Source organism: Leucoraja erinacea, chromosome 35 (assembly GCF_028641065.1).
Source record: "Leucoraja erinacea ecotype New England chromosome 35, Leri_hhj_1, whole genome shotgun sequence".
In the NCBI taxonomy this organism is placed as follows: Eukaryota; Metazoa; Chordata; class Chondrichthyes; order Rajiformes; family Rajidae; genus Leucoraja; species Leucoraja erinaceus.
The window spans coordinates 2,457,421-2,483,871 of NC_073411.1; the positions used below are offsets into that span (position 1 = coordinate 2,457,421).

The 26,451-nt window shown below is 41.7% G+C and overlaps 1 protein-coding gene across 2 annotated transcripts; it reads left to right on the forward strand.

Moving 5' to 3' along the window:
• The first annotated feature begins 227 nt into the window (after nucleotides 1-227).
• On the forward strand, nucleotides 228-25,766 carry LOC129713175 (DNA polymerase delta subunit 2-like). 2 transcript variants are annotated; one of them, XM_055662017.1, is made up of 10 exons: nucleotides 228-607; nucleotides 3,599-3,714; nucleotides 14,197-14,320; nucleotides 19,504-19,618; nucleotides 20,467-20,665; nucleotides 21,346-21,426; nucleotides 21,592-21,749; nucleotides 21,966-22,093; nucleotides 22,600-22,701; nucleotides 24,946-25,766. In XM_055662017.1, the coding sequence occupies exons 1-10, from the start codon at nucleotides 382-384 to the stop codon at nucleotides 25,101-25,103; spliced, it is 1,407 nt and encodes a 468-aa protein (XP_055517992.1). In that variant the 5' UTR covers nucleotides 228-381; the 3' UTR covers nucleotides 25,104-25,766. The 2 variants fall into 2 exon arrangements, with proteins under 2 accessions (XP_055517992.1, XP_055517991.1); XM_055662016.1 differs by having other exon boundaries at nucleotides 230-607; nucleotides 3,593-3,714.
• Nucleotides 25,767-26,451: the final 685 nt, after the last annotated feature.

A 26,451-nucleotide genomic window follows, 5' to 3' on the forward strand; every position in this document is an offset into this window, starting at 1 on the left:
GATATAAACACACTTGACTCTTTATTTCTCCTTGACGCTCCATCTAAATCTGCCCCTCACCAACATGGCGGATCCCTGATCGCCTGCACCCGCAGTCAATGACGTCAGCAAGGGCTGCCCCTCACCAACATGGCGGATCCCTAGTTACCAGCAAGGATCTTTGGTTACTAGGGCCCCGCAACCCATCCCATGCCCGCCAAGAGGCCGTCGAATACGCACGCGCGCCAGTTGGCGGGAACCGGCCGGCGGGCTCGAGCGGAAGTCACCGGTTCGTCAACAAGGCGGCGGCTCCTCTCAACGCGGGCGAGTGAAGTAAACCGTGAGGGAGGATTTACTTGGTGCCCGACAGAACCCTCTTGCCCTGCCCTGCCCGCCCGCGCCATGTTTTCTGAGCACGCCGCCCGCGGAGAGCGGACGCTGCTGTCGGCGTCGCTGCCCGAGCAGCACGGACCCACGTTTGAGCGGCTGCCCCCGGCCTCCTACACTAACTGCTCGGCCTGCTTCACCCTGGGCGAGCGCCACTTCAACCGCCAGTACGCCAGCATCTACGCCTCCCGGCTGAAGCAGATGAGACCCGCACTCATCGAGAGGGCCAAACTGAAATGGGGTGAGGATGGGATGAGAGGGTGTAGGATGGGATGGGGAGGGATGAGCTGGGGTGGGAATGGTGTGGGGGTGGTGTGAGATGGGTGGAGTGAGGAGGCGCGGGGATGGGGTGATAAGATGGGGAGGGGTGTGGAAGTGTGGGATGGGGAGGGGTGGTGCATGAGGATACACTGATACAGGTAGGGTGATTTTCATGGTTGTGAGGGGGTTGGAGAAGGGATGCTGGGGTCTCAGCTGGGACAATAAATGATTAAGCATGCAAGGATATGACATTTCATCATAGGGATGGGTACGGTTTGTGGAGAGGAGACGTGTGTGGTATGAGTACTGTTGGGCACTGGCATGGCAGATTTCATCAGATACACAAGTGGATGAGATTTTAATTTAGTTTAGAGATACAGCGCGGAAACAGGCCCTTTGGTCCACAAAGTCAGCACCGACCAGCGATCCCCGCACATTAATGCCATCAGCACACACTAGGGACAAATTTATACGTAAGTATTTGGAGTGTGGGAGGAGACCAAAGTCCTCGGAGAAAACCCACACAGGCCATGGGGAGAATGTATAAACTCGTACAGACAAGCACCTGTAATCAGGATCGAACCTAGGATCTGGGGCTCTGGCGCTGTAAGGCAGCAATTCCAGCGCTGCCCTTTTGAGATTTAGTCAAAAGCAAAGTGGTGGAGGAACTCAGCAAGTCAGACAGCATAAGTGGAGGGTCGGGGTCAAGGAAAGAGCGATCACCTCGCGGCCCTTGTTCCACCAATCTTTCCACCACTACGCACACAAGAAGTGCAAGTCGCCATTGTATGCAGATGCCGAGAAGTGTGTTCAGCTCTGGCTGAACAATTTCTAATCTTGTGATGTAGACTCGATAAGAAGTGGAGGGACTGGACAGACTAAGTTTTGAATTGCGTCCCTTCAAACTGATTGTAGTAGGGGGGAGAAGTAGAAAGCTGGAAAAAGAGGGTGGAGGCAGGACAATGCCTGGCAAGTGATGAATGGAAACCGATGGGGGAGGGGGTGATTAACAGATAGGTGGAGTAAGTGACAAATGTTGGAGGTGAAAAGGAGACAAACAGAGCATTGGATAAGGAGAGAATAGGAGGGTGAAATGTAAAGTTGCAGGGAGGGATGTAGGTGGAATGGAACAGGAGGAAGGGATTAAAGTAAAATGAGACGGGTGTAGAGATGAGCCTATGTAAAAGGAGAAATAAGAACGGTGACTAGGACGGATCGAGAAATGTGGGTGGAGGTAGGGGAGCTTTGAGATGTTGATTAACCAAGTAGACACAAAAAGCTGGAGTAGCTCAGCGGGACTGGCAGCATCTCTGATGAGAAGGAATGGATGACGTTTCGGGTCAAGATCCTTCTTCAGACTGGTTAGGGATAAGATCATGGGGATGATCGTGACATAGCCAATTTAATTGTCAATGCTACTTTCACTCTGATCTATCAGCTTGCAGATTCCTGCGCTATTCCTTTGAAAGGAACAACCATCCTTCCTCATCAAACTCAGCATTATGCAGCCTCTGAGACTGAATACTGAATTTGACATTTTCAATGAACTTGCAGTGTTATCTACTTAAAATATGAACTTGGATTTTCACTTGCAGCAGACACCGCCTGATTTCCAACATTCTCAGCAGCAGCACTGACCTGTAATTCACAGTTTGAACACTTATTTTGTTTTCTATCTCTAACTGCCCTTTGTAATCTCTCTACCAGATGGCTCTGCAAACTTGAATCACCTTTGCAACCCATGCCTCATCCTGTCAGAGGTATTCCCTATTCATCTCTCCTCACCACCCTTGAATAATTTCAAACTAACATCTCTGTAATAGTTCTGATGGGTGATCTACGACCTCAAACATTAGCTTTATTTCTCCTCATTGATGCTGCTTGACTTGCTGAGTGTTTCTTGCATTTTTTGTTTTAACTTGAAACTAATTATATTATAACTAGAGAAGTTGATACGGTTTGGAGGTTAAATGGTCTCAGTAAACTGCAAAGGGAGTGATTGTGAAGTGGGATGACATAGAGTGTGTGTGTTGGTTGGTCGGTGTGGACTTGATAGGTCCAAAGGGTCTTGTTACCATCGGTATCTTTCAGTTTATTTAAAACTATCTAGTCAATAATTATTCAATTATGTATGGAGTTCCCAGTTCTTTGTTTAGAGATGCAGGCTTTTCGGCTAAGTGTCCACACCAATCATCGATTACCTGTTCACACTAGTTCTATTTATCCTTCTTTCTCATCCACATGCTTGAGGCAATTTTACAGAGGTTAATTAACTGCATGTCTTTTGGGATGTGTGTGGTCACAGGTGCAAACTCCACTCAAATAACACCGAGGGCAAAATTGAACTCTGGTTCAATTCTGTGAGGCAGCAGCTCTACCAGCTGTGTCACCATGCCAGTTCCATTGTCAAATGTGAAATTGATCTGGGCAAAAAACCACTACTAAGTGTGGAAATAGCTCAGTGGGTCCGGCAGCATCTCAGCTCAAGACATTGTCGTGGGGGATGAGGAAAGGCAGGGTGAAGCTGGGGGCAGTTCAAAGCTTGGCAAGTGATAGATGGATACAGATGTGTTGGGGATTGGCAGATGGTGGGACAAAGGCCTGGGATCAAAAGACAAATAATAATGAGATAAGGAAAGAAGGTGCAAGGAGAGATGCTGCTTGACCCGGCGAGTTATTCGCTATTTTGTAAACCTGCGTTTGCAGTTCCTTGTATCTGATATGGGGAGTATGTCCCTGGACAGATCACAGTGTTCTGTTTTAAAATTACAGATATCAATTTTCTTGAAAGGAGATATTTAAGTGAGTTTATTCCTTATATTTTCAATGTTGATATTTTCAAAATGAATGAAAATGTTTTAAATTGAGTTGTAAAGTATGACCTTAAATTAGTACAACCTGAATTTGAAAATTGTGCCAGGAGTTGGTGTAACAGGTGGTGATTGATGCTGTGCTTGTTTTCCAGGAGCAGATGTGGCAGTGAAGAGGTTGTGTGAACTGCAGGTCAAGGAAAAATGTTCTGTGATTGGAACTCTCTTCAAAAACATGGAGTTGAAACCATCCATCTTGCGTGAAATTAGTGAAGAGGTAGGTGGGTATCAGGATAGTGATACAGTATAAAAACAGGCCCTTCGGCCCAACTCATCTCTGCTGACCAATTTAAACTAGTCCTTTTTGCCAAGTTTGACCTATTGTACTGTTTGACAGATTGTATTAATCCTTTGACTTATTTTCCTTATGCGACTGTTTTCAGTGTTCAGTAATGATCAGTTATGAATTGCTTGAAAATTTGTCTGTGACCTGAATTAATTGATATTTAATTATTGCTGATTAGCAGGTTTAGGTTTGGTTTAACATGGGTAGCAAGGTGGTGCAGCTTGTAGAGCCTCTGCCTCCTTAGTGCTTGTCATCCACTATGGAATTCACAAGTTCTTCTGTGACTGCATGCGTTTCCTCTGGGTGTTGTAATTTCTTCCCATGTCCCAAGACATGCAGTTTGGCAGGTTACTTGTCCGCAATCAATTATTCCTAAGTGGTAGAATATGGGTTAATTGAGGGGAATTTGCGGAGAGATATTGGATTAATGTTATTGGGTAACGCCCAGTTACGGTCCCAGCCTGTCCCCACGTACCTCGGTGTAAAGCTCGATAGAATGTTGTCATTCAAACAACACCTGGAAGGTGCCAAGGCAAAGACAAGCGCCCGTGCCGCACTGATACGCCGCCTAGCTGATACCACATGGGGAGCCACGACAAAGACACAGCGCATGTCCACAATGGCCTTGGTGTTCTCAGCCGTCGAGTACTGCGCCCCAGTCTGGTGCCGTAGTCCTCACGCCAAGAAGCTGGATGCTCAACAGCGCCCTGTGGACTGTCTCCGGATGCCTACGAGCCACCCCAGTAAACCAACAGCCCGTCCTCGCTGGCATCGCCCCAGCCAACATCAGACGAGAAGCAGCCACGCTGGCCCTCTCTCGAAAGGCACAGTCCAGTGATTCCCACCTCCTCCATCAGATCGTCACAGAGACACCACGACGAGTGCGCCTCAAGTCACGGCGCCCCTTGGCCACGCAAGCCCAAGAGCTGCTCTGCACAACACTGGCTGACGCTTCTAAGGCCGCCTGGGTCAAGACGAGATGGAGAGACCAGTGGAAGTCAGCGGAACCATCTAGGCTATACCAGTACATCAATGACCCCATGGATGTCCCTGGCCAGGACCTGCCCCGAAAGCAATGGACAACCCTCAACCACTTGAGGACAGGCATCGGACGCTATGGAGTAGCGATGAAGAAGTGGGGTCTCGTGGACAGCGCCTCCTGCAAGTGTGGTGACCCAACACAGACAGTGGAGCACATAGTCACCAGTTGCCCCAAACACCGGCCACCGAATGGTGAACGAGGTCTGATTGACCTGGACGATGACACGTTGGCCTGGCTCGCCTCAACGGAACTGCAGGTCTAAAAGACATACGACAGAAGAAGAAGAAAGTTATTGGGTGAAAATCAAAACAATACAAAGGCATAGGCTGCATCTGTGGGAAAGAAATAGTTATTGTTTCTGCTTGAATACCTTAAGAACTGGGAAGGGAACAAAATAAGGTCCTTGAGGTGCAGGGAGAATTGGTATGGGAATATCTGGGATAAAACCAGGGTGTCTATAGGGATAAGCGGTAAATAAGTTGATCTGGTCAATGAGTGAATGGGAGCAGGTAGAGAGTGAGAACACAAAGGAACATAAACTAAAGCTGGAGTAAATCAGTGGGACAGGCAACATCTCTGGATAGAAGAAATGGGTGATCAAGTCAAGTCAAGTTTATTCGTCACATACACATACGAGATGTGCAGTGAAATGAAAGTGGCAATGCTCGTGGACTTTGTGCAAAAAGACAAACAAACAAACAACCAAACAAACTATAAACACAATCATAAACATACACATATTCTTTTACATATTAAATATTGGAAGGAAAAACGTTCAGTAAAGTTAGTCCCTGGTGAGATAGGAGTTTACAGTCCGAATGGCCTCTGGGAAGAAAGTCCTTCTCAACCTCTCCGTCTCACAGCATGGCAACGGAGGCGTTTGCCTGACCGTAGCAGCTGGAACAGTCCGTTGCATGGGTGGAAGGGGTCTCCCATGATTTTATTGGCTCTGGAGTTGCACCTTCTGATGTATAGTTCCTGCAGGGGATTTGGATCGAGACCCTTCAGGCTGAGAGTCGGGGGAGAGGGAGACTGGAGATATGGAAGGGTAGGGCGTGAAAATGACAGATCAAAGCAGACAACGCTAAAGAACTGTAGAATGGTTCATTGTTAGCTGAGGGAAAGGTGTTTGCAACCTTTCTGGATGAAAGGCCCAGTGACTTTGATTATCAACACAGAGTTCACTTTACTTCCTCTAATGTTTGTGCAATGTCTGTCTAACCTACTTGTCACTTGATCTGTAAGTCAACTTTGTCACATAACAATTTGGTTTAGAACATGAGAAATAAAGCAGGAGTAAGCCATTGTTGTCTCATACGTGTTCCACCATTCAATTCCACATGCTGATCTTTTAGAAACATAGAAAATAGGTGCAGGAGGAAGCCGTTTGCCCCTTCGAGCCAGCACCGCCATTCATTGTGATCATGGCTGATCATTCACAATCAGTAACCGGTGCATGCCTTCTCCCCATATCCCTTGATTCCGCTAGCGCCAAGAGCTCTATCTAACTCTCTTTTAAATTAATCCAGTGAATTGGCCTCTACCGCCTTCTGTGGCAGAGAATTCCACATATTCACAACTCTCTGGGTGAAAAAGATTATTCTCATCTCAGTTTTAAATGGCCTCCCCTTTATTCTTAGACTGTGGTGCCCCCTGTTTCTGGACTCCCCCAACATTGGGAACATTTTTCCTGCATCTAGCATGTCCAGTCCTTTTATAATTTAATACATTTCTATAAGATTCCCTCTCATCCTTTTAATTTCCAGTGAATACAAGCCCAGTCTTTCCAATCTTTCCTGATATGACAGTCCCGCCATCGTGGGGATTAACCTTGTGAAACTATGCTGCACTGCCTCAATAGCAAGGATGCCATTCCTCAAATTAGTGGACCAAAACTGCACACAATACTCTAGATGTTGTCTCACCAGGGCCCTGTACAACTGAAGAAGGACCTCTTTATTCCTATTTTTAAAACTTCTTGTTATGAAGGCCTACATGCCATTAGATTTCTTCACTGCCTGCTGTACCTGCATGTTTACTTTCAGTGACTGGTGAACATGGACACCCAGGTCTCGTTACACTTCCCTTTTTCCGAATCTGACACCATTGAGTTAATAATCAGCCTGCTTGTTCTTGCCGCCAAAGTGGATAACCTCACATTTATCTACATTATACTGCATCTGCCCACTCACTCAAGCTGCCCAAGTCACCCTGTAACCCCCTAGCATCATTTTCGCAGTTCACACTGCCACCCAGCTTTGTGTCACCTGCAAATGTTTTAGTGTTACTTTTATCTCACTTTGTTGCACTATTCCAGTGTCCCTTAATATACAACAATCAATCCTACTCTGTGTTAAATATACTCCACAACCAAGTATCAAGAACCCTTGAGTAAACAATTCCATAGATTCACTGTCCTGTGGATGAAAACAAAATCTTATCTGTCCTGACTGGCTGATCCTGTATTTTGAGACTGACCCTTGGCTCCAAGAAACTGAATTAGTGAGTAAAGGCTTAGAAGCAGCAGCAGGCATTGTATGCAAGATCGTCATTGAGAAGTATCTAAAAGAAAAGAGGCATGCAGTGGCCATTTCATGAGGGAGTGTGAGGTCAAAGTGCTGATGGTGAGCATCATGTTTTGGTGAGGAAAGTGAGCAACAGTTAAGTATGTTTCTCCATCCTTGGTGGATGAACCTCTTGCAGGACATGGGAGATGAGGGACATTTCCAATACCTATAGTAAATATAGTTGTCGCTGGAGCTTCTATCAGACCACATAGAATGGTTGGAGCTGCAGCTGAAGTATCCTAGATAAAGAAAATGTCATACATACTACGTTTAATATTTTGGTCATCCTGCAGTTACATAAAGAAAGGTGACTACCAGGACGGGCATTAAGTACAAGCAGGTCGTGCAGGAGTACCCTGTGATCTGTACATAGTGATATGGGGCAAAAGCACAGAATCAAGGGATATGGGGAGGGGAAAGCAGGAACAGGATACTGATTTTGGATGATCAGCCATGATCATATTGAATGGCGGTGCTGGCTCGAAGGGCCGAATGGCCTACTCCTGTACCTAGTTTCTATGTTTCTAAACAGGTGCATTATTTTGGGAATGGGAATTGCTTCTCTGTATAGTAGCACCAACAACTGAATTTGTGGCATCATGGTTGATTTGTGCAGCAGGAGAACGAAAAGTCTAGGTGAGTAATAATGGAGGATTCATAGAGGGGGTGCTGTCCAGTACAGCTGCCAATCCTGCAGCTGTCCGTTTTTTTCCACTTATTTTTTATTATTTTTAGTACGTTAAAGTGTGTAGTCGGGGTGGTCTAATCTTTTTATGGGTGGTGGGAAACTGCTTTTTCAAGTCCTTACCTGGTCGGAGAGGCTGCTTTCCTCTGAGCAGCATCTTCGACCCATCCTCGCGGCCCAGAACCTCGGCTTCGGCGGCGGCACAGCGCTGGAACGCTATCGCGGAGTGGGCGATGCCTTGCCTGAGTCGCCGTGCTGGAATTCCATTATGCTGGGACCGCTGATAAAAAACTTCGGGAGCCTGGGATCTCTCGCCGAGATCGCCAATGTGTGGAGCTCCGTCCAGCACGGTCTGTTGGCTTGGAAGCCGTGGTCTCCGGTAAGGAGGCGGCCGTTCCTGGCACCCCAAGCCGTTGAGGGGGGTTCTCCCGACGCCGGAGCACCATCACCCGGCGAGAACAGCCGGGAACATCGGGCCTCCGTAGCGGCGACTGTGGAGGCCTCAATAAGCCCGAATATGGGTGGACATGAGGATGGGGGACTGGATTTTGTGCCTTCCCCCACAGTGGGAACGATTGTGGGGGGATGTTTTTATGTTTTAATGTTAAACTTCTTTAATGCTATGTTGTTTTTTTATTAGTGTGCTGCAAGGACATCTGAATTTCCCCTGAATAAGGGGATTAATAAAGTATTATTATTATTATTTGTTGGCGAGGGGAACTAGCTGAGAGCGAGACTCCAGAATAATATGTTGCCTCCCCAGCGTCAGGCTTGGTGATTTCTCCAGTAAGGTAGAAAATGTCCTGAAGGGGTAGGGAGAGCACCCAGAGGTGCTTGGTTCTTGGTTTCTTGGTCCTCCAAAATATTCCAAATGGAATTTAAACTGGGGGTTGTAGTACATGATGATACTAATGGAGTAGGGTAGAATGAGTAGTTGAGCTGAGCGTCAAGCAGTCATTTCGATCCAGAGATGTTACAAAGCATGCAAAATATGGCACTCCCAGATTGTGCAATATCAGTCAATGAGTGATGCAACTATTACCATTCAGACTGCCTACAAGAGTATGGTGATTAGGCAGTGGGTTAAGCAAAAGAGAGCTACTGTAAATGTGCAGTCAGTACTCTGTAGCAGTTGGTATCAGAAAGAGTTAAAAAGACAAATAAAGGCACAACAGAAAAGGCTGAAACGATACAAAAGGCTTAAACGGTATAGTAAAGACTTCCTCAAATGGAAAGATACAACAATTGTAGCACAGTCTCACTACCGTGCTTATAAAGCAAGAAAACTAAGCACAAATCAAAGCCAGTGTTGTAGTGAAAATACATTGTAGATCTTACTTGATGAAGAACCAGAGATGTGACTTAAGTGGACAAGTAGATGAACTACAGAAAAAGCTTAAACTATACAAAAGGCTTAAACGATATAGGAAAGCCAGTGTTGTATTGCAAAGACAATATAGATCCTACTTCTTGATAAAGAACCAGAAAGGTGACTTAAGAAGACGAGTAGATGAACAACAGAAAAGGCTTGAACGATGCAAGGAAAGGTTGAATAAATGTGTGACAATGAATAGAAAGCTGCTAATAGAAAAGTCTAAAGAAGAGAGGCTGGTCGGTCAAGACAAAAGTATGCAGGACCGTAGGACATTTCAGTATAGTCCAGCATGGAGCCTCCTTCACTGAGCAATGGACAAAGGGTTATGCATTGCAGAATCTCGTGAAACAACAAGAGCAGATAAATAATCAGAGAAGGGAAACTGAACAGCAGAGGAAGCTGCTAGAAAATGGAAACTTGCAGCCATGGGTCAGATCCCACTTACAAAGAGGAAAACAAAACAAATACATGAACCAGAAAATGATAACTCACAAAGCAAGGGTTAATGTATTTGGTTTAAGTATAATACCATTGTGCAACAGTGTATTATTCAATGATGGGTAGGAAAAGAGCATATACCGTACAGGTGAAATGGACTTAAATGGGGAGGAGTGTTATGTATATAATAGAAATAGTGTTACCTGCCTCCAAGTTAAAGGGGGAGGAGTGTTAGGTATGTGATAATTAGCATATGTAATTAGTGTCTTGTGATATCTTGTGCAAGTACGCATTTGCACGGGGAGACTCAAGGTGGCGTCCTGCAGTAAAGAAGCTTGTAAGATTACTCCCGTGTCCGAGCCTTATTCAAGTCGGTTCAAAGCATCCAAATACACAACAGCACCTATTATAATGCAAAGAGCCTCATGCGTAAATTGGGTGCAGTTAGAGCATGGGTCTGCACTTGGCAATGGAGTCAAGAAAGTATGGTTGAGGGAAATTATAGGACCAGCAGCTTAATGTTAGGGTATAGAAATTTTGGGCATTACAAAGGAAAATGCAGACGAGGAGGGGAGTCACTGTGTTCATTAGGGAGTACATAATGTCTACATAGAAAGGATATTCTGTATGAATCATCTAATGAGTTCATATCGATAGGAATGAGTGCTTTGTTGACTTTGCTATCGTTTTATGCAATATGGAGGAATTGATACATCAGCAAATCACAAAAGTTTAAGAGCAAAGGTTATAACCGAGAGGGTTTTAACTTTTAGTATTCACTGGAATTGTCTTAACACAGAGCTTGGATGAGATGACCTTTAAGTGCATCCAATAAGTTTTTTTGAGATAATGTCAACGTGTGAAGCTCTGCACAACCAAAGATAGGCAAGTAATATTAAAGGGCATCTGAAGACATTCTCCAAATACAATGAGAGCAAAAGCATAGCTAACGAAATAGTGTCCCCTGAAGAACTAAAGGGTTAACCTGTGTGTGGGCAGAGTACTAAATGAATACATCTCATTTATATTTACTGCCATGGAGGACATGGTAGATAGTTAGTTGAGGTCAGGTTATGAGCATAATATGGAGCAGTTCATTATTAAGATGGAGGAGGTGTTGAATTTTGTAGATGTATATGGAATAATGAATCCATAGAACTGGAGGAGATCTATTCCAGATTTCCAAGGGAGGAGATGGCTGGAGATACTTTTGCATCTTTAAATGCAGGTGAGGTGCAGAAGACCGGAGGATGGCTAGCATTGTGACTTGAGCAAGGGTAAGTCGGGCGAGCCTTGTGTCAGTGGCAGGGAAGTTATTGGAGAAAACTCTTGTGATACATAAGATTTAAGTACATTCTGTACTGATTGGAAATAGTTGCATGGCTTTGAAGGAAAATCCTTGTTCACTAATTTTGTGATGTTGCTGCAAGCAAGATTTTCATTGAATCTCTACCTCATTAAAATCGACTTGCCTTAAATCTTTTGAGGCGGCAACTAAGAAGATTGATGAAGGCAGCCAAGGCAAGTCGATTTTAATGCCTATGGGGATGGTCCCACGCCACAAGATTCAGGAACAACGACTTTCTTGCAACTATCAAGTTCTTGAACCGACCTCTACATCCCTAATTCTACTTTGGCAGTGGAACATTATAAATCTTTTGCATTAAAGTGGACTTATTTTTCTAATTGTGTGGAGTTTTCTAATTAATGTAGAATTTATCTGCCTATAATGCTGCTTCAAGCAAGATTTTCATTGCACCTATACTTCATTGTGCCTATAACAATAAACTTGATTTGACAAGATATTAAGTAGTCAGCCCTGCCCTACACTTAATCACATTTCTGTGAGTGCAATAACAGTAATTACAGTGCCCTTCATTATGTTTGAGACAAAGACCCATCATTTATTTATTTGCTTCTGCACACAATTTGAGATTTGTAATATTAAAAAATCATCTGTTGTTAAAGTGCACATTGTCAGATTTTAATAAAGGCCATGTTCATAAATTTTGGTTTCACCATGTGTAAATTACAGCTGTGTTTATACATAGTCCCCCCATTTCAGGGCACTATAATGTTTGGGACACAACAATGTCATATAAATGAAAGTAGTCATGTTTAGTATTTTGATGCATATCCTTTACAAAGTCTGTGATTCATGGACATCACCAGTTGCTGGGTGTCTTCTCTGGTGATGCTCTGCCAGGCCTGCATTGCAGCCATCTTTAGCTTATGCTTGGTTTGGCAGCCAGTCCCCTTCAGTTTTCTCTTCAGCATATAAAAGGCATGCTCAATTGGGTTCAGATCGGGCGATTGACTTAGCCACTTAAGAATTGACCATTTTTTAGCTTTTAAAAACTCCTTTGTTTAGCAGTATGTTTGGGATCATTGTCTTGCTGTAGAATGAACTGCCAGCCAATGAGACATTTGTTTGAACTTGAGGAGATAGGATGTGTCTATACATTTCAGAATTCATTATGCTACTAATATCAGCAGTTGTATCATCAATGATGATAAGTGATCCAGTACCTTCAGCAGCCATACATGCCCAGGCCATAACACCCGCTCCACCGTGTTTCACAGATGAGGTTGTATGTGTTTAAGAAGGAACTGCAGATGCTGGAAAATCAAAGGTACGCAAAAATCCTGGAGAAACTCAGCGGGTGCAGCAGCATCTATGGAGCGAAGGAAATAGTCAACGTTTCGGGCCGAAACCCTTCTTGATTTGGATCTTGGGCAGTTCCTTCTCTCCTCCATACTTTACTCTTGCCGTCACTCTGATATGTTAATCTTTGTCTCATCTGTCCTCAAGACCTTTTTCCAGAACTGTGGTTCTTCTTTTAAGTACTTCTTGGCAAACTAACCTGGCCATCCTATTTTTGCAGCTAACCAATGGTGCAGTGTAACTAATCTTGCAGTGTAGCATCTGTATTTCATTTCATGAAGTCTTTTGCAGACAGTGGTCATTAACAAATCCACACCTGAAGAGTGTTTCTGATCTGTCGGACAGATGTTTGGGGATTTTTCTTTATTATAGTTAGAATTCTTCTGTCATCAGCTGTGGAGGTCTTCCCGGACCTGCCAGTACCTTTGCAAGTAAGCTCACCAGTGCTCTCTTTCTTCTTAATGATGTTCCAAACAGTTGATTTTGGTAAGCCTAAGGTTTGGCTGATGTCTCTAACAGTGTTATGCTTATTTCTCAGTCTCATAATGGCTTCTTTGACTTTCATTGGCACAACATTGCTCCTCATATTGATAAACAGCAATAAAAGTTTCCAAAGGTGATGGAAAGACAAGGTGCTGAGAACTCTCCTATACCTGAATTAAGGAGGCATTTAAACACACCTGAGCATTTACAAACACCTATAAAGTCATGTGTCCCAAACATTATGGTGCCCTGAAATGGGGGAACTATGTATAAACACTGCTGCAATTTCTACATGGTGAAACCAAAATCTATAAAAATGGCCTTTATTAAAATCTGACAATGTCCACTTTAAACACATGTGATTTTTTTTCTATTACAAATCTCAAATTGTGGAGTACAGAGGCAAATAAATAAATGGGTCTTTTTCCCAAACATTATGGAGACCACTGTACATGTGCTCTTTCATGCTAGAACCGCTTACAAGGCTCTTGCATTAGAGTACAGTTGAGCCTTCCAGCCTCCGCCTTCCCCCAAGCTCCGTAAAGTGTCTCTGGCTCCTCAGCCCACTAGACTTGGTTTATTCTTTACAATCAAGTCAATCTCTCACTGTCACATTGCTACTGAGTTTCCTACCACACCCCCATCACTCTTCCCAGCCAAATCACCAAATTACTTTTAATCCTCTGAAGAAGCATGAGCAGAGCTTTCTTCAGGGATATTGGTCCCCTTCTAGTTTAGGTGTAATCTGTTATCTTTGTACAGGTCCCTCCTGCCCTGGACCTACACCCTCCCAAAACAGCTCATTGGCCACACATTCATCTGTCCTTTCCTGCTTGTGGAGTAATCATGATTGATAACCTCCAGGGTCCTGTTTTCTAACTTTCTATCTATACTGATATTCACTCTGGAGAGCCTCATTCCTCTTTCTGCCCATGTGGTTGGTACCAGCGTGTGCTTCAACTCTGTTCTCCGTCCCACTTCAGAATGTTCTGCACCTGCTCTGACACATCCCTGATCTTGACAACAGACCATTCTGGAGTCGTGCAGAGACCCCAGGTACACCTCGTACACACCTAACGGAGCACATTAATGCTCAACGATAGAATTAGGAGGATTCATAGTTACTCAAAATTCTAAATGGAGACTTTTTAATTTTAGCATAACCTGTTACCGCAGCCAGCGCGTGCAAAGTACACGGACCAATTAGATGAGCTGATTCTGGAGGATGAGTTACAACGCATCAAACTGGAGGGCAAGATCGATATTCAGAAACTTGTTACAGGTATGGCCGCAAGCAACATTAACAGGATACAAGTCAATTAAGAGAATTGTTCTGTTAATTATGACTTAGTAAATTACATTGTGGTAACGTGTAGACTTCCTGTTACGTAGACTTGTTTCTGGATATACTTTCAACTTGTATTAAGTATTAACGTACGTGATATATGTTCAAATCGAATCAAATGGAAGTCTCTGATTTACGATTTTATTGAATGTACATGTTGATTCTTAACTCTCAAATATCTTTCAATTCCATCTGAGGCCTCAAACTGTTGCAACAAAATGTGGTGACAATAAATCCAGGTTAACCGCCTTGAATATATTCCTGCTTGTATATTATCAGCCGTATATTAATTATATTCATACAATGTAAATCGTCAGGTCGGTGGCTGAGATTTCTGCCTAAGTATCTTGCTTTCTGATCTCTGCCATCTACAAAGCCGAAGTCTTGAATGTAATGGTGCTTTTTACTTGCCAGCAAGTGGAGTGCCAATAATGTTATATCAGGATTGGTATAACCACTTTGCCCATCCATGATGCACATGGACTGCAATTTGTACCAGCTGGAAAATGAACTATTTGGCAGCCTATTATACTTCTTTGAAGATACTTGGAGCATCGTAAAAGCAGGAGTTCCATATTTGACGCAATATGTCCACTTCCTCATTCAAGATAGATCAAGGATAATTGCCTCTGCTCCAGCTTCCAATGCTATCCCCACATACATTGATTCTCTTAATATCTATAAAATAAGTCCATCTCTCCCTTGAATATACTGAGTGCGCTGTCTTTTGTGATAGAGAATACTGAAGATTTGGTATCCTTGAGGCATTGAATTTTCTTCTAATTTTAGCCCTCGAGGGCCAACTATTTAGATTTGTTTTATAGGCATTCCAGTTTTCATCACTGTATCTGTTCTCAAGTTCTAAGAATGTTGTTTATGCAATGGACCATATAACAGAACAGTACAGCACTAGAACAGGTTCTTCAGCCCACATCGCTTCTGCTGAACCAAGTATTGATGCCAAGTTAAACTAATCCCTGCTTGCATATGATCCCCGTCCCTCCATTCCCTGCATATCTATGTGCCAATCCAAAAGCCCCTTTTAAAAAAAAAACCCACTATTGTACAACTTTCCTCACAATCCCTGGAATCTCTAGCCACCCATCACTTTCCGTGTTTAAAAAAATCTCCTTTAGATGTTGCATGTGTCACATTAAGGTTATGCCTCCTTGTCTTTGACACTTTCACCTAGGGGAGGAAGGTCTTGACCCCTGACTTGTCTCTGGTAATTTTATATATTTATATCAGGTGTCTCCCTCGGCCTCTGGTCTTCCTGTGAAACCAATTCAAGTTTATCCAATTTCTCCTTAATACTAATATCCTCTAATCCAGGCAGCATTCTGGTAAGTCTGATCAGTCTGAAAAAGGGTCTCGACCCGGAACATAACCCATTCTCTCCAGAGATGCTGTCTGTCCTGCTGAGTTACTCCAGCATTTTGTGTCTACCTTTGATCTAAACCAGCATCTGCAGTTCTTCCCAAATCATTCTGGCAAACGTATTCTGCACCCTCTCCAAAGCTTCCACATACTTCCTATAATGGGAAGCATACAATACTCCAAACATGGCCCAAGAATGGGCTTCCTGTCTCTTGTGCTCATACCTTGACCTATGAAGGCCAGCATACCATAAGTCTACATTACCACTCTGTCTGTTTGTGTTGCCACTTCACGCAGCTATGGATTTGGACAAGACCCCTCTGTGTAGCAATGTTACAAAATTTTGAGATTTTAAAAATCAAGTCTGCAATTTATCCCATCAGATAAAGCATAACAATAAGTTTAATTTGACACCAAATTCACTTTCATATCTCAAGTATTAAAAGTTATGGCCATTTTCATACTCGGAAATTAGCATCTTGTTCCCTATTGATTTTCAATGGACATTACAAAAAAGCTGTGATCTTGGATAGTCAAAAGCCCCATTTCTTAAGGAAAGATTAACATTTTTAAATAGCCTAAGTGTCCAAAGATTATTCACAAATAATTCACAATATAACATGATTTTTATATCTAATTTACATTAATTTATAGGCCAAATGGAAGGAATTTAGTGTTCAATTGCTGTAAATAACTGCCCATTTAAATCGGCTTTCTAGTGGGTTCATGTGGAACGCGCTGGTTTAGAACGTTCACATCGCGCTGGATTAGTGCCTCAAATGCCGAGAAAAATACTGCGGGATATAAAAAGCCCAAAATGAACTACTCGCTATAGATAACTTGATATACAGGGTTATATATATGCCCCATTTAATGTAAAAATAAGGTACATACCTTTAATTGTTTGCTTTATAAAACCCTGGGGCTGCGAGAGGTTGCGGAATAAGACAGTAATTTTAAAACTATTAGAACTATATTATCGAGGCCTATAAAACTAATAATACCTTTTGCGACCGGGTCTTGCAGCGATTTTTCGTTAATGATTTACTAGGCTGAACATCTGCGATTAGTACAGCCTAGTAAAAATCGCGTTTTAAACCCGCCCCCTCCAAACAGCGCCAAAATCGCGGACATGGCTGAGGGCAGATTCCCAATGACGATTCAGGTAGGTTTTGTAACATACCTACTCTGTGCATTAATGTTGTTAATGGTTTTCCCATTACTGTACACTTTCCCTTTTCATTCAACCTCTCAAAGTTCAACACCTCACACTTGCTCAGATTAAACTCCATCTGCCATTTCTGTAGCTGATCTAAATCTCGCTGTATGCTTTTGACAACCTTTCACACTATCTGCAACTCACCCAATTTTGGTATAATCTGCAAACTTGCAAACCACCAGAGGTCCCAGTACTGCATACAGAGTACCAGTCCCTGCAGAACTCCACTGTTCGCAGATCTGCAGCCAGCATAACAGCTTTCCGTCACAAAGTTATGTCAACTATAACGGAACCATCTATGAATTCACACAACCAGTCACTGTTGATCCCGTGCATCTTAATATTCTGGATCAGCTTTCCAAGAAGGACTTCATTATGTGCCTTACTAAAGTCCATGTAGACAACATCCATTGCCCTACCTTCATTGATTACTCTTGTCACCTCCTCAAAATAATCAATACAATTTGTAAGGTGTGATCTGCACAGACAAAGCCTACTTCAGAATGCACAGCAGAACACATATACATTGATGGTGCTGAAGTAGAGGTGGTTAATAGCTTCAAGTTCCTAGGAGTAAATATCACCAGCAGCTTGTCTTGGACTAGCCATATCGAAGCAATAGCCAAGAAAGCACACCCTTGCCTCGACTTCCTTAGCAGGCCTAGGCAGTTCGGCATGCCCCCAATAACTTTCCCAAACTTCTCTACATGTGCTGTAGAAAGCATTTTATCAAGATAGGTTCGTTTGGGAACAGCTCCTTCCCAGACCGCAAGAAATTGCAGAGAATAGTGGACGCAGCCCAGATTATGACACAAACCAACCTCCCTTCCATTGTCTCCATCTACAATTCATGCTGCTTATGCAAGGCCAGCAGCATTATCAAGGACGAGTCTCACACAGGTCACTCCCTCTTCTCCCCTGTCCCATCAGGCAAGAGGTACAGAAGTGTGAAAACGCACACCTATGGATTCACAGACCGTGTCTTCCCAGATGTTTTCAGGCAACTGCTGAACCATCCTATCAACAACTAGAGAGCAGTCCTGAGCTACTATCTACCTCATTGAAGGCCCTCGGACTATCCTTAATCGGACTTTACTGGACTTTATCCTACACTAAATATAAAACCCTTTGTCATGTATCTGTACACAGTGGACGGCTCGATTGTGATCAGTCACGCATTGTCTTTCCACTGACTGGTTAGCAGGTAACAAAAAGCTTTTCTCTACCTCGGTACACGTAACAATAAACTAAACTAATAATAAGGCCATGCTGACTGTCTCTAATTAGCCCATTGTCTTCCAAATGAGAATAACTCCTCTCCAATAGCTTCCCAACCACTGTGTGGCTCACCGACCTATAATTTCCTAGATAAGCTCTACTTCCCTTCTGAGTTCACCCTTAATTCTTCTAAACATGACAACATTACCCCAGTCAAACATCAACTACGACTGACTGAAAAGTCAAGGAAGTGGGTGCATTGGTACGTCACTTAGACGTGTACGTAATGTCGACTTGGGTATATTACTGTTTGTACATTGTCACTTGGTCAACAACAATAAGGACTGCAATGGGTTGAGAAAGCAGATCGCCATAATTTTTCAAGAACATTTAGCATAAATATTAAATCCTAGCCTTGGCTGCAATGCCTGCTTTCTAGGATTTGATCTTTTTTTTAAATAAGCGACTAACTTAGTAAATTCAGATTTAAGTAATTTTTTTCTTTTTCTTTTTGTGCATTCAGAAATAATTCTTGAAAATCCTACCTTTGCCAGAAATTTCCTGTGATCATTCAATAATATTAACAAATTGTATTAATTAGGATGAACATTGGGAATGAATGTTATAGTTGATGTAAATCCTTTTAGCTTGCTGCTAGAAAATAGCATGCATCAGATTTTAAAAGTATCCTATAACCAGATGCTTAAAAATATGCATATTGTGCTTTGGATGTTTTGTTATCTCTCCTTGCAATTGATCAAATTCTTCCCCAGTTTCTCGTTTGATTTAAGTAAACTTTGTATCGTTTGCCATGTTTATCCTGTTGCTCAGTTGTAAAATTTAATGCACAAAGTTCATAGAAACATAGAAAATAGGTGCAGGATTAGGCCATTCAGCCCTTCGAGCCTACACCGCCATTCAATATGATCATGGCTGATTATCCACTCGGTATCCTGTACCTGCCTTCTCTCCATACCCCCTGATCCCTTTAGCCACAAGGGCCACATCTAACTCCCTCTTAAATATAGCAAATGAACTGGCCTCAACTACCTTCTGTGGCAGAGAATTCCAGAAATTCGCCACTCTCTGTGAAAAATGTTTTTCTCAATCTGTGGTTATTTATTTTAAATGTTTCTGCCATGATTACAACTATCCCTATAATTACCCCGTGCTGTGGCCTCCTTTTTATATATATATATATATATATATATATATATATATATATATATATATTTGTCTAACATAACCTCTTGGTATTGCAGAGTTCATACCTGCATCTAACGTCATCATGTGCCTTGTTTACCAGGGGCAGTTATTGCATTATTTGGAGCAGAGCAGGATAATGGAAAGTTCCTTGTGGAGGATCTTTGTACCTCGGATATCCCACCACAGCAGCAACTCCCAGTATCGGACACTGATAGGTAATGAAAACAATTTTATTTAATTCATTTTAAGAGAATTTCTAGATTTCTATGATTGACAGCAGATACAGGTCCTTCTGTCTAATGCCTGACTTGCGTATAGCCTGCATATATGAACTAGTATCTGGATGATGAGTGGTTTGGATTTGCTGGCTGCTGCAGAACTGTAGGCATTTTTACCAGGTGGGAACTTGATCCTCGGCGGCTTTTACTGACTTGCAAACAGTTCCTGGGAGCACACAAACAGTTTTGGGAGTGCAACTATGTCGTAACCTAGGGAGGACATGTACATGCCTAATTTGATGTTGTTTTACACCACTGTCTTTTTGTTCTTCAGTTCTCTTTATTGGCAATTATTATATTTTGTTTTATTTTATTATATATTTTTTTTTTATAAAGCACCCTGAGATATATTTGAGCTATAGGGTGCTAAGAGTTATGGGGTCAGGTAGGAAAATGGAGCCAAGGCCATAATCGAATGATAAGCCAAGCTCAAGGGGCTGAATGGCTGAGTGGTGTTACTTTCTTTTATATTCCTATGTGGCTATTTGGCCCAACACTTTTAGATGAATTTTAAGTACCTGGTTCTTCATATTCTTTGTTCAGTGTTTTCATTGCCTCAGAAACACCTCAAAAGTAGAGCACTATATAAGGTCTCTAAGATGCCCTTATTAATGTTATCATAATCTGGAGTGAAAAGATGTTACCTAACCCTCTTTTACTCCAAGTTTGAAGATTTCATTTAGGCTAGATTTCAATTACTTCATAATTCAGGTCATTCCTTAATCTTCAAAATGTGATTATAGTAATTCCTGTGAATTAATTGTACCTTATTTGCTATTTTGAAGGTATGTTTTATTGGTTTCGGGCCTTGGCTTGGGTGGAAAGAATGCGGACAGTCTTCTCGGTTTGCAACTTCTCATTGACATGGTAACGGGACAATTGGGAGACGAGGGCGAGCAGAGTAGTGCTGCAAAAATTTCCCGTGTGATTTTGGCAGGAAACCTTCTCAGTCGCAACACCCAGAATAAAGATTCTTTCACCAAGGTAATCTCAAAAAAGTCATGTGCTTCAAGTTTACGGTGGGAAATGAACAGAAGGCGTTATTAAATAAATCTGACAATCTGTGACTTGAAATTCAACGATGTACGTAAAAATTTACAAAATGCTTAGCTTTGTAGTTTAGTTTAGAGTTTTAGTTTAGCTTAGCTGTGAGGAGAATTTCCTCGTTGGGCATTTAAACAAAAATGGCCCATTCATATTTTGTTTGTATACATTTGAGTGAAAGATACAGCTCTACTACCAGCTGTGCCACTGTGCTATGCTTCACAGTGAATCTTTCCCCAGGTTCAAGAGCTACGCAAAGGAATTACGTTTGGAGTGTTGGAATTTTACGTTCTGCAATTCTGAATTTGTTGATTGTTAAAATGGTCAGTGAGAAGTGTTGAGGTCAAAAATATCTGGTACCTTAATTGCTATAACTGGGATTGGTGGAAGCAGGGACTGATAATTTCAGGTTGGATGGGATAAGTTTATTTATCAGGCTGCAATGTGAATATAATTGGGGTTACATTAATTATTTGGATGATCAAATTATTGGATGATCCGATGTTAATTCATGAGCTGAGGAGAACCAGTCCTGGTACATGATTATTTATTTTACCTGACAGTTTATTTTTATGTCTTTTGCAAATGTATAACTTTCTAACCTGTTACTTGTGTTTTAGGCAAAATACCTAACAAAGAAGACACGGGCTGCTAGTGTAGAAGCCATTAAAATGCTGGATGAAATCCTGGTGCAACTGAGTGTATGTATTTTTACTTTGCTATTGTCAGTATATACTGTAGAAGAAATGATGGAATTTCCTATTTATTTTTAAACTGAGCGAGTTTGTGATTTCAGTAAATGTGTGTATTCAAGTTGTCATGATTGTTGAAGGATGGATATATTATTTTTACTGTGTTCACTGCAGGCCTCAGTTCCTGTTGATTGCATGCCTGGTGAATTTGATCCAACAAATTATACGTTGCCACAGCAGCCTCTGCACCATTGTATGTTTCCACAAGCTGTTACCTACCCCACGATGCAGCTGGTCACCAACCCTTACCAAGCAGATATTGACGGAGTCAGGTATTGACCAAGGGGTAAATGTGTGCAAACAGCAATCAAATTAAGATTGTGTTTTGTAGGCGTCCTGGCAAGCATGACTGTTTTAAATGTGAAGGATTTTGATTAGCAACACGCAAAGTGGACTCTTAATTTAAGGATTATCAAAATGAATAGATTTTGAATTGCAATGTCTTTTGAATTGCATTGTGAAGCCTAAATTTGAATCCTTGTGTTTAGGTTTCTGGGTACAGCAGGACAGAATGTGAACGACATATTCTGTTATAGCAGTATGAATGATCACTTGGAAATCCTGGAATGGACTTTAAAGATTGGCCACTTAAGCCCTACTGCGCCTGACACACTTGGTAAGCCTTTAGAGCAACGATAGAACCTAATTCTCCTGCACTTTTGGCCTCTCTGTAGATATTTCAACGTCCCTAACCAGGACCCTACCTTAGCAACGATCTACTATGAACTTTGTTTTGGTTGCACTTCATACTTAGGTTTGCACTATTATAGTCTGGTTACCCAGTATCGCTGATAATTTATTGTATTATCGATTATATTTGTGCTATTGTGTTCATGAGCCAACAAAGCTTAGCCAGTAAGAATTTAATTATTCAATTTCTGGTGCATATAACAAATTATACATTCGACTGTTTCCAATATATGAAGGTTATCTAATTTCTATATTCTGTGTTTTATTAAAATATAGCATTGGAAGTAAGGTGTAATCTACCATTTTTGTGACTTTATGTAGTTATATTCTGTCCTAGGACATAAGGGGCTGTGGTTGTTTTTTGCTATTTAATGTCCTGCCGTGATGGAGTAATATTAAATATAGAAGTATCTCTTGTGTTCATGTTCTTAGGATGTTACCCATTCTACGAAACTGACCCGTTCATTATCAAGGATTGTCCTCATGTTTACTTTTGTGGCAATGCTCCGTCATTCAAATCAAAAATCGTCAAAGGTGAGGATTGCTGTTATTAATTATTATATGGCATTGGAAATATTGTATTGCACTGGAAGCCTAATCTCTTATTGGGCTGAAATGAAGAATAAAGTTAAAATATTTTCACGATAACAAAAATGGGAATAATTTGAAGCAAGTCTACTGAGCATGAGTTTAGAATGTGTGCTAATATCTTGCATTTTTATTGTGAGTAATAACAATATGGAGGAATGCACTGGGGAATCGTGCTTAGCCGCAGCATTAGAGTTAAAGAGCTATTCAGCACGAAATTGGGTCTTACCTATGCCAGCAAAGTTGCCTAAGTGATCCAGTCCCACATGCCAGTGCCTGGCCCATATCCTTCCAAATATTTCCTATCCATATATCTGTCCAAGTGTCTTTTAAATGCCTTAATTGTATCAGCCTCCACAGCTTCCTCTGGTAGCCTGTTCCATGTACCTATTGCCCTCTGTTAAAAATTCATTCCTTGGGTCTGATAAAAATCTTTCCCTGCTCTCAAACCTATGCCCTCTAGTTTTTGAATTTCATTCCCTTGAGAAATGAGTGGCTTATTTGCCTTATCTGCCTGTCAAGATGTTATATACCTCAATGCTCCTGGGGTTAACAAAAAGTCCTGGTCTATTCGGCATTTCCTTTGAACTCAAATCTTCCAGTCCTGGCAACAACCTTGTAAATCCTTTTTGTGCTCTTTCCTGTTTAATTACGTCTTTCATGTAGCAGGGTGACCAGAACTGTACCCTGTACTTCAAATGCATCCTTGCCAGAACCATGTGCAGGTGCACCATGGTGTCCAAACTCAGGTACTCAATATGCAGATTGATGAAGGTAAGCATGCCATGCACCACCTACCTGTGTTGCGACTTTCAAGGAACTTTGTACCTGCGCCCTGGGGTCTCTGTTCCACAACACTCCTCAGGACCCTACCACATACCAGAGATGTATTAACACAAATCATAACTCTGAGGGTCTCAACGCAAAATGTCACCTTTTCCTTTTCTCCACAGATGCTGTCTGACCCGCTGTGTTACTCCCTCTTTTTGGTCTATCTTCATCATAACTCTAAAGTTATTTGGGTTTTTTTTTCTAATGTTCTTGATCATCTGTAGAATTAATGCAACTATTGTATTAAAACATAAACCATTTGGATTACTTTGAGCACATGTGCAGATAGGCTGCTAAACATTGAAACCGTTTTTTTGCATTTGTGTTTCTAAAGCTGGGAGTGGTATGAATGTGATGAATTGATCTGAAAGTAACGTTTTGCTGTAGCTCGCAATACACAATCGGGTTCACAAGTCAATCTACTTGAATAATCTGCAATGAAGTTCACCAGTCAGTATACCCATGGGGTTGTGATTGAAATAGGATAAGCCAAACACGGCTCTTGGGTTTAAAACTATTACATTGATTTAATCAAAATTGATTACTTTTTTTCATAGAGATGTAGAGCACAGTTGAGTGCAAAACATCCAGTTTAAGTTCTTCAAAAGAGAATCTGGCAGCCTCGTATGCAGAATTTGCAGTTTCAAATAAAAGTCCACCACCGGTTTTCTGTCAACTGGTGGAATTCCCCCACGAAAATGTGGCGCCTAGTGCGGGATCAAGCAGCCGATCTTTACCTCATCAGGACTACCATGGCCAATCCGTAGGTCGAATTTGCTGTCTGTAGCCGGAACAAGCAGATCCGCTCCCACACCTGACTTCCGCGGTTGACTTTGCAGGCCGCTTACTCAGCCTACCCCCCCCCCCCCCCCCAAGGCTGTTACCTCTGTTGGTCTGGCAAAAACGCATAATACTGGAAAGGCTCTGGAACCAAATCTGTTGTGGATCTGTATATAGTAGTTCTAGAAGGGGCAATAGGTGTGATGCTGCTCTACTTTACTATTTACTTTGTAATGAGACATTTCACTTTATTCCTACAAATGAAGTAAATAATATGATGGGTTATGTAGATATATATTTATCTAAAGATGTTTTTAAACGTACACTTTATCTGATTGAATGTTATTGTCCACCCATTGTTTTATCATCGAACCTTTGAGCCGAGGTTCTCCAGATTTGTGCAATGGTTGAGCTGATGAATCTAGGCATGCAAGGAGACGACACTTGAGCTGGAAATACTTGTAACATATTTGTGAGGAGGCCTTGCCTTTTCATTAGACTCCCGGGCCACTGAAGCCTCTTGTGCATTGCCAGTTTTTATACTTTGCTGTAATGAAGGAAAATGTTGTCTGTTCTTAGGTGTAGAAGGACAACGGTTGCTTTTGGTTACCGTCCCAGAATTTGCGACCACACAAAAGGCCTGTCTGGTGAACTTGCGGACTCTTGAATGTCAACCTGTCAGCTTCTCTGCTTTCTCTGCTGAGGACGACATTGGTGAAATGGACATCAGTCACTGAATGCACAAATGGTTTAAATTTCTTTGGACTTGGAAACTGGTTCTGTTCCTGTCTGTCGAAGCACGCTCTGCAGAATGCTATGATGCACTTCAGTGAGCAACTAATGTCCTGTGCATCTTTCACGGTTGGTGGTGACATTTGGAAGAAATGATTTGTCACCATTTTTGTTTTGAGCCTGTTGCTTCTCCTGAAGTACCGTGCCGTAATGTGGAGAGAGCTGATATTTTGTTAAACTCTAAAATTGATCAACGAGCCTCTTAATCTTGTCTCATTGGTTTGTTTTCAAAATACAAGATATGATTTTAACATGTAATGAGAGACCTTACTATTTGTCTAGTTAACATTAATGTGCTGATATTCAAACTATCCCTGGGGAATAGTTTACAAGAGTCAATTTAAGCTATTAGTGAAAGAATGTTAAACTTTGGTAATAGGTACCAGAGTTCTTGTTTTTTTTTAAAATTTTGGGGTGGTTGTATTTTTATACCGTCACTTTTTCTGTGATTTATAACACAATCCTTTTTTCTATACCTGGTATATTTGGATATGAAGCATTTCTGAAAATAAACTTAAGTAGAAGGTGCTGTTAATTTCAATACAGTGTCTGTCTGGTGGATGCTAAGTTCTTGAAGTATTTTTTTAAATAAACATTTTGTTGTAAAATATTTGAGAATTCTTATGTAATATACAATTGGGGATCATTGTAGCTAAATGCGCAATAACAAATGTTGTGCTTACTGATATAAGGCCTAACTTTATCCTAGCGAAGAGAGTTAAAGCATAAAGTTAACATTGCTATTCTACTCAAACTGTTTCCTTTTGCTACTCCAATCATTGTATCATTAATTCTATTCCTGAGCAGCCCATATAAGATGCCAGCCATTGCTGGAGTTACGTTTTAAGGTAATAAGTTGTGGAACTTGGCTGAGCTTTTCAAGTTACTGCAAGTAATGAATACACTGTAGTTTTGGTGGGACATTTGCAAGCTGTCTGTATTTTTATTGCATAACTGCCTTCACTGAGTGAATTTGATTTTGACCAAATGTTTACAATTTACATACTGAATTCTAGGCAATTTTGCATTTACTTGAATAAGACTGCATTATTTTCACCTACGGTCCTTTCAGCTCGCCCAGCAAAGATTTTTCAGTTCTGCTTATTAGTAGTGGATTTGACCCCTTGTTTTTCTATGATTTGCATTTCTTATGTTTTAGTGAAAAATGTACAAAAGCAGAAAACAAATGATCAACTTGTGATTATAAATGTGCTGGATGACTAAAAAAAACTAGTTTGAGTTGGGTTTTGAGGTTTGAATCAAAGTGCTGACAATTATTGAGGGAATTGTGGA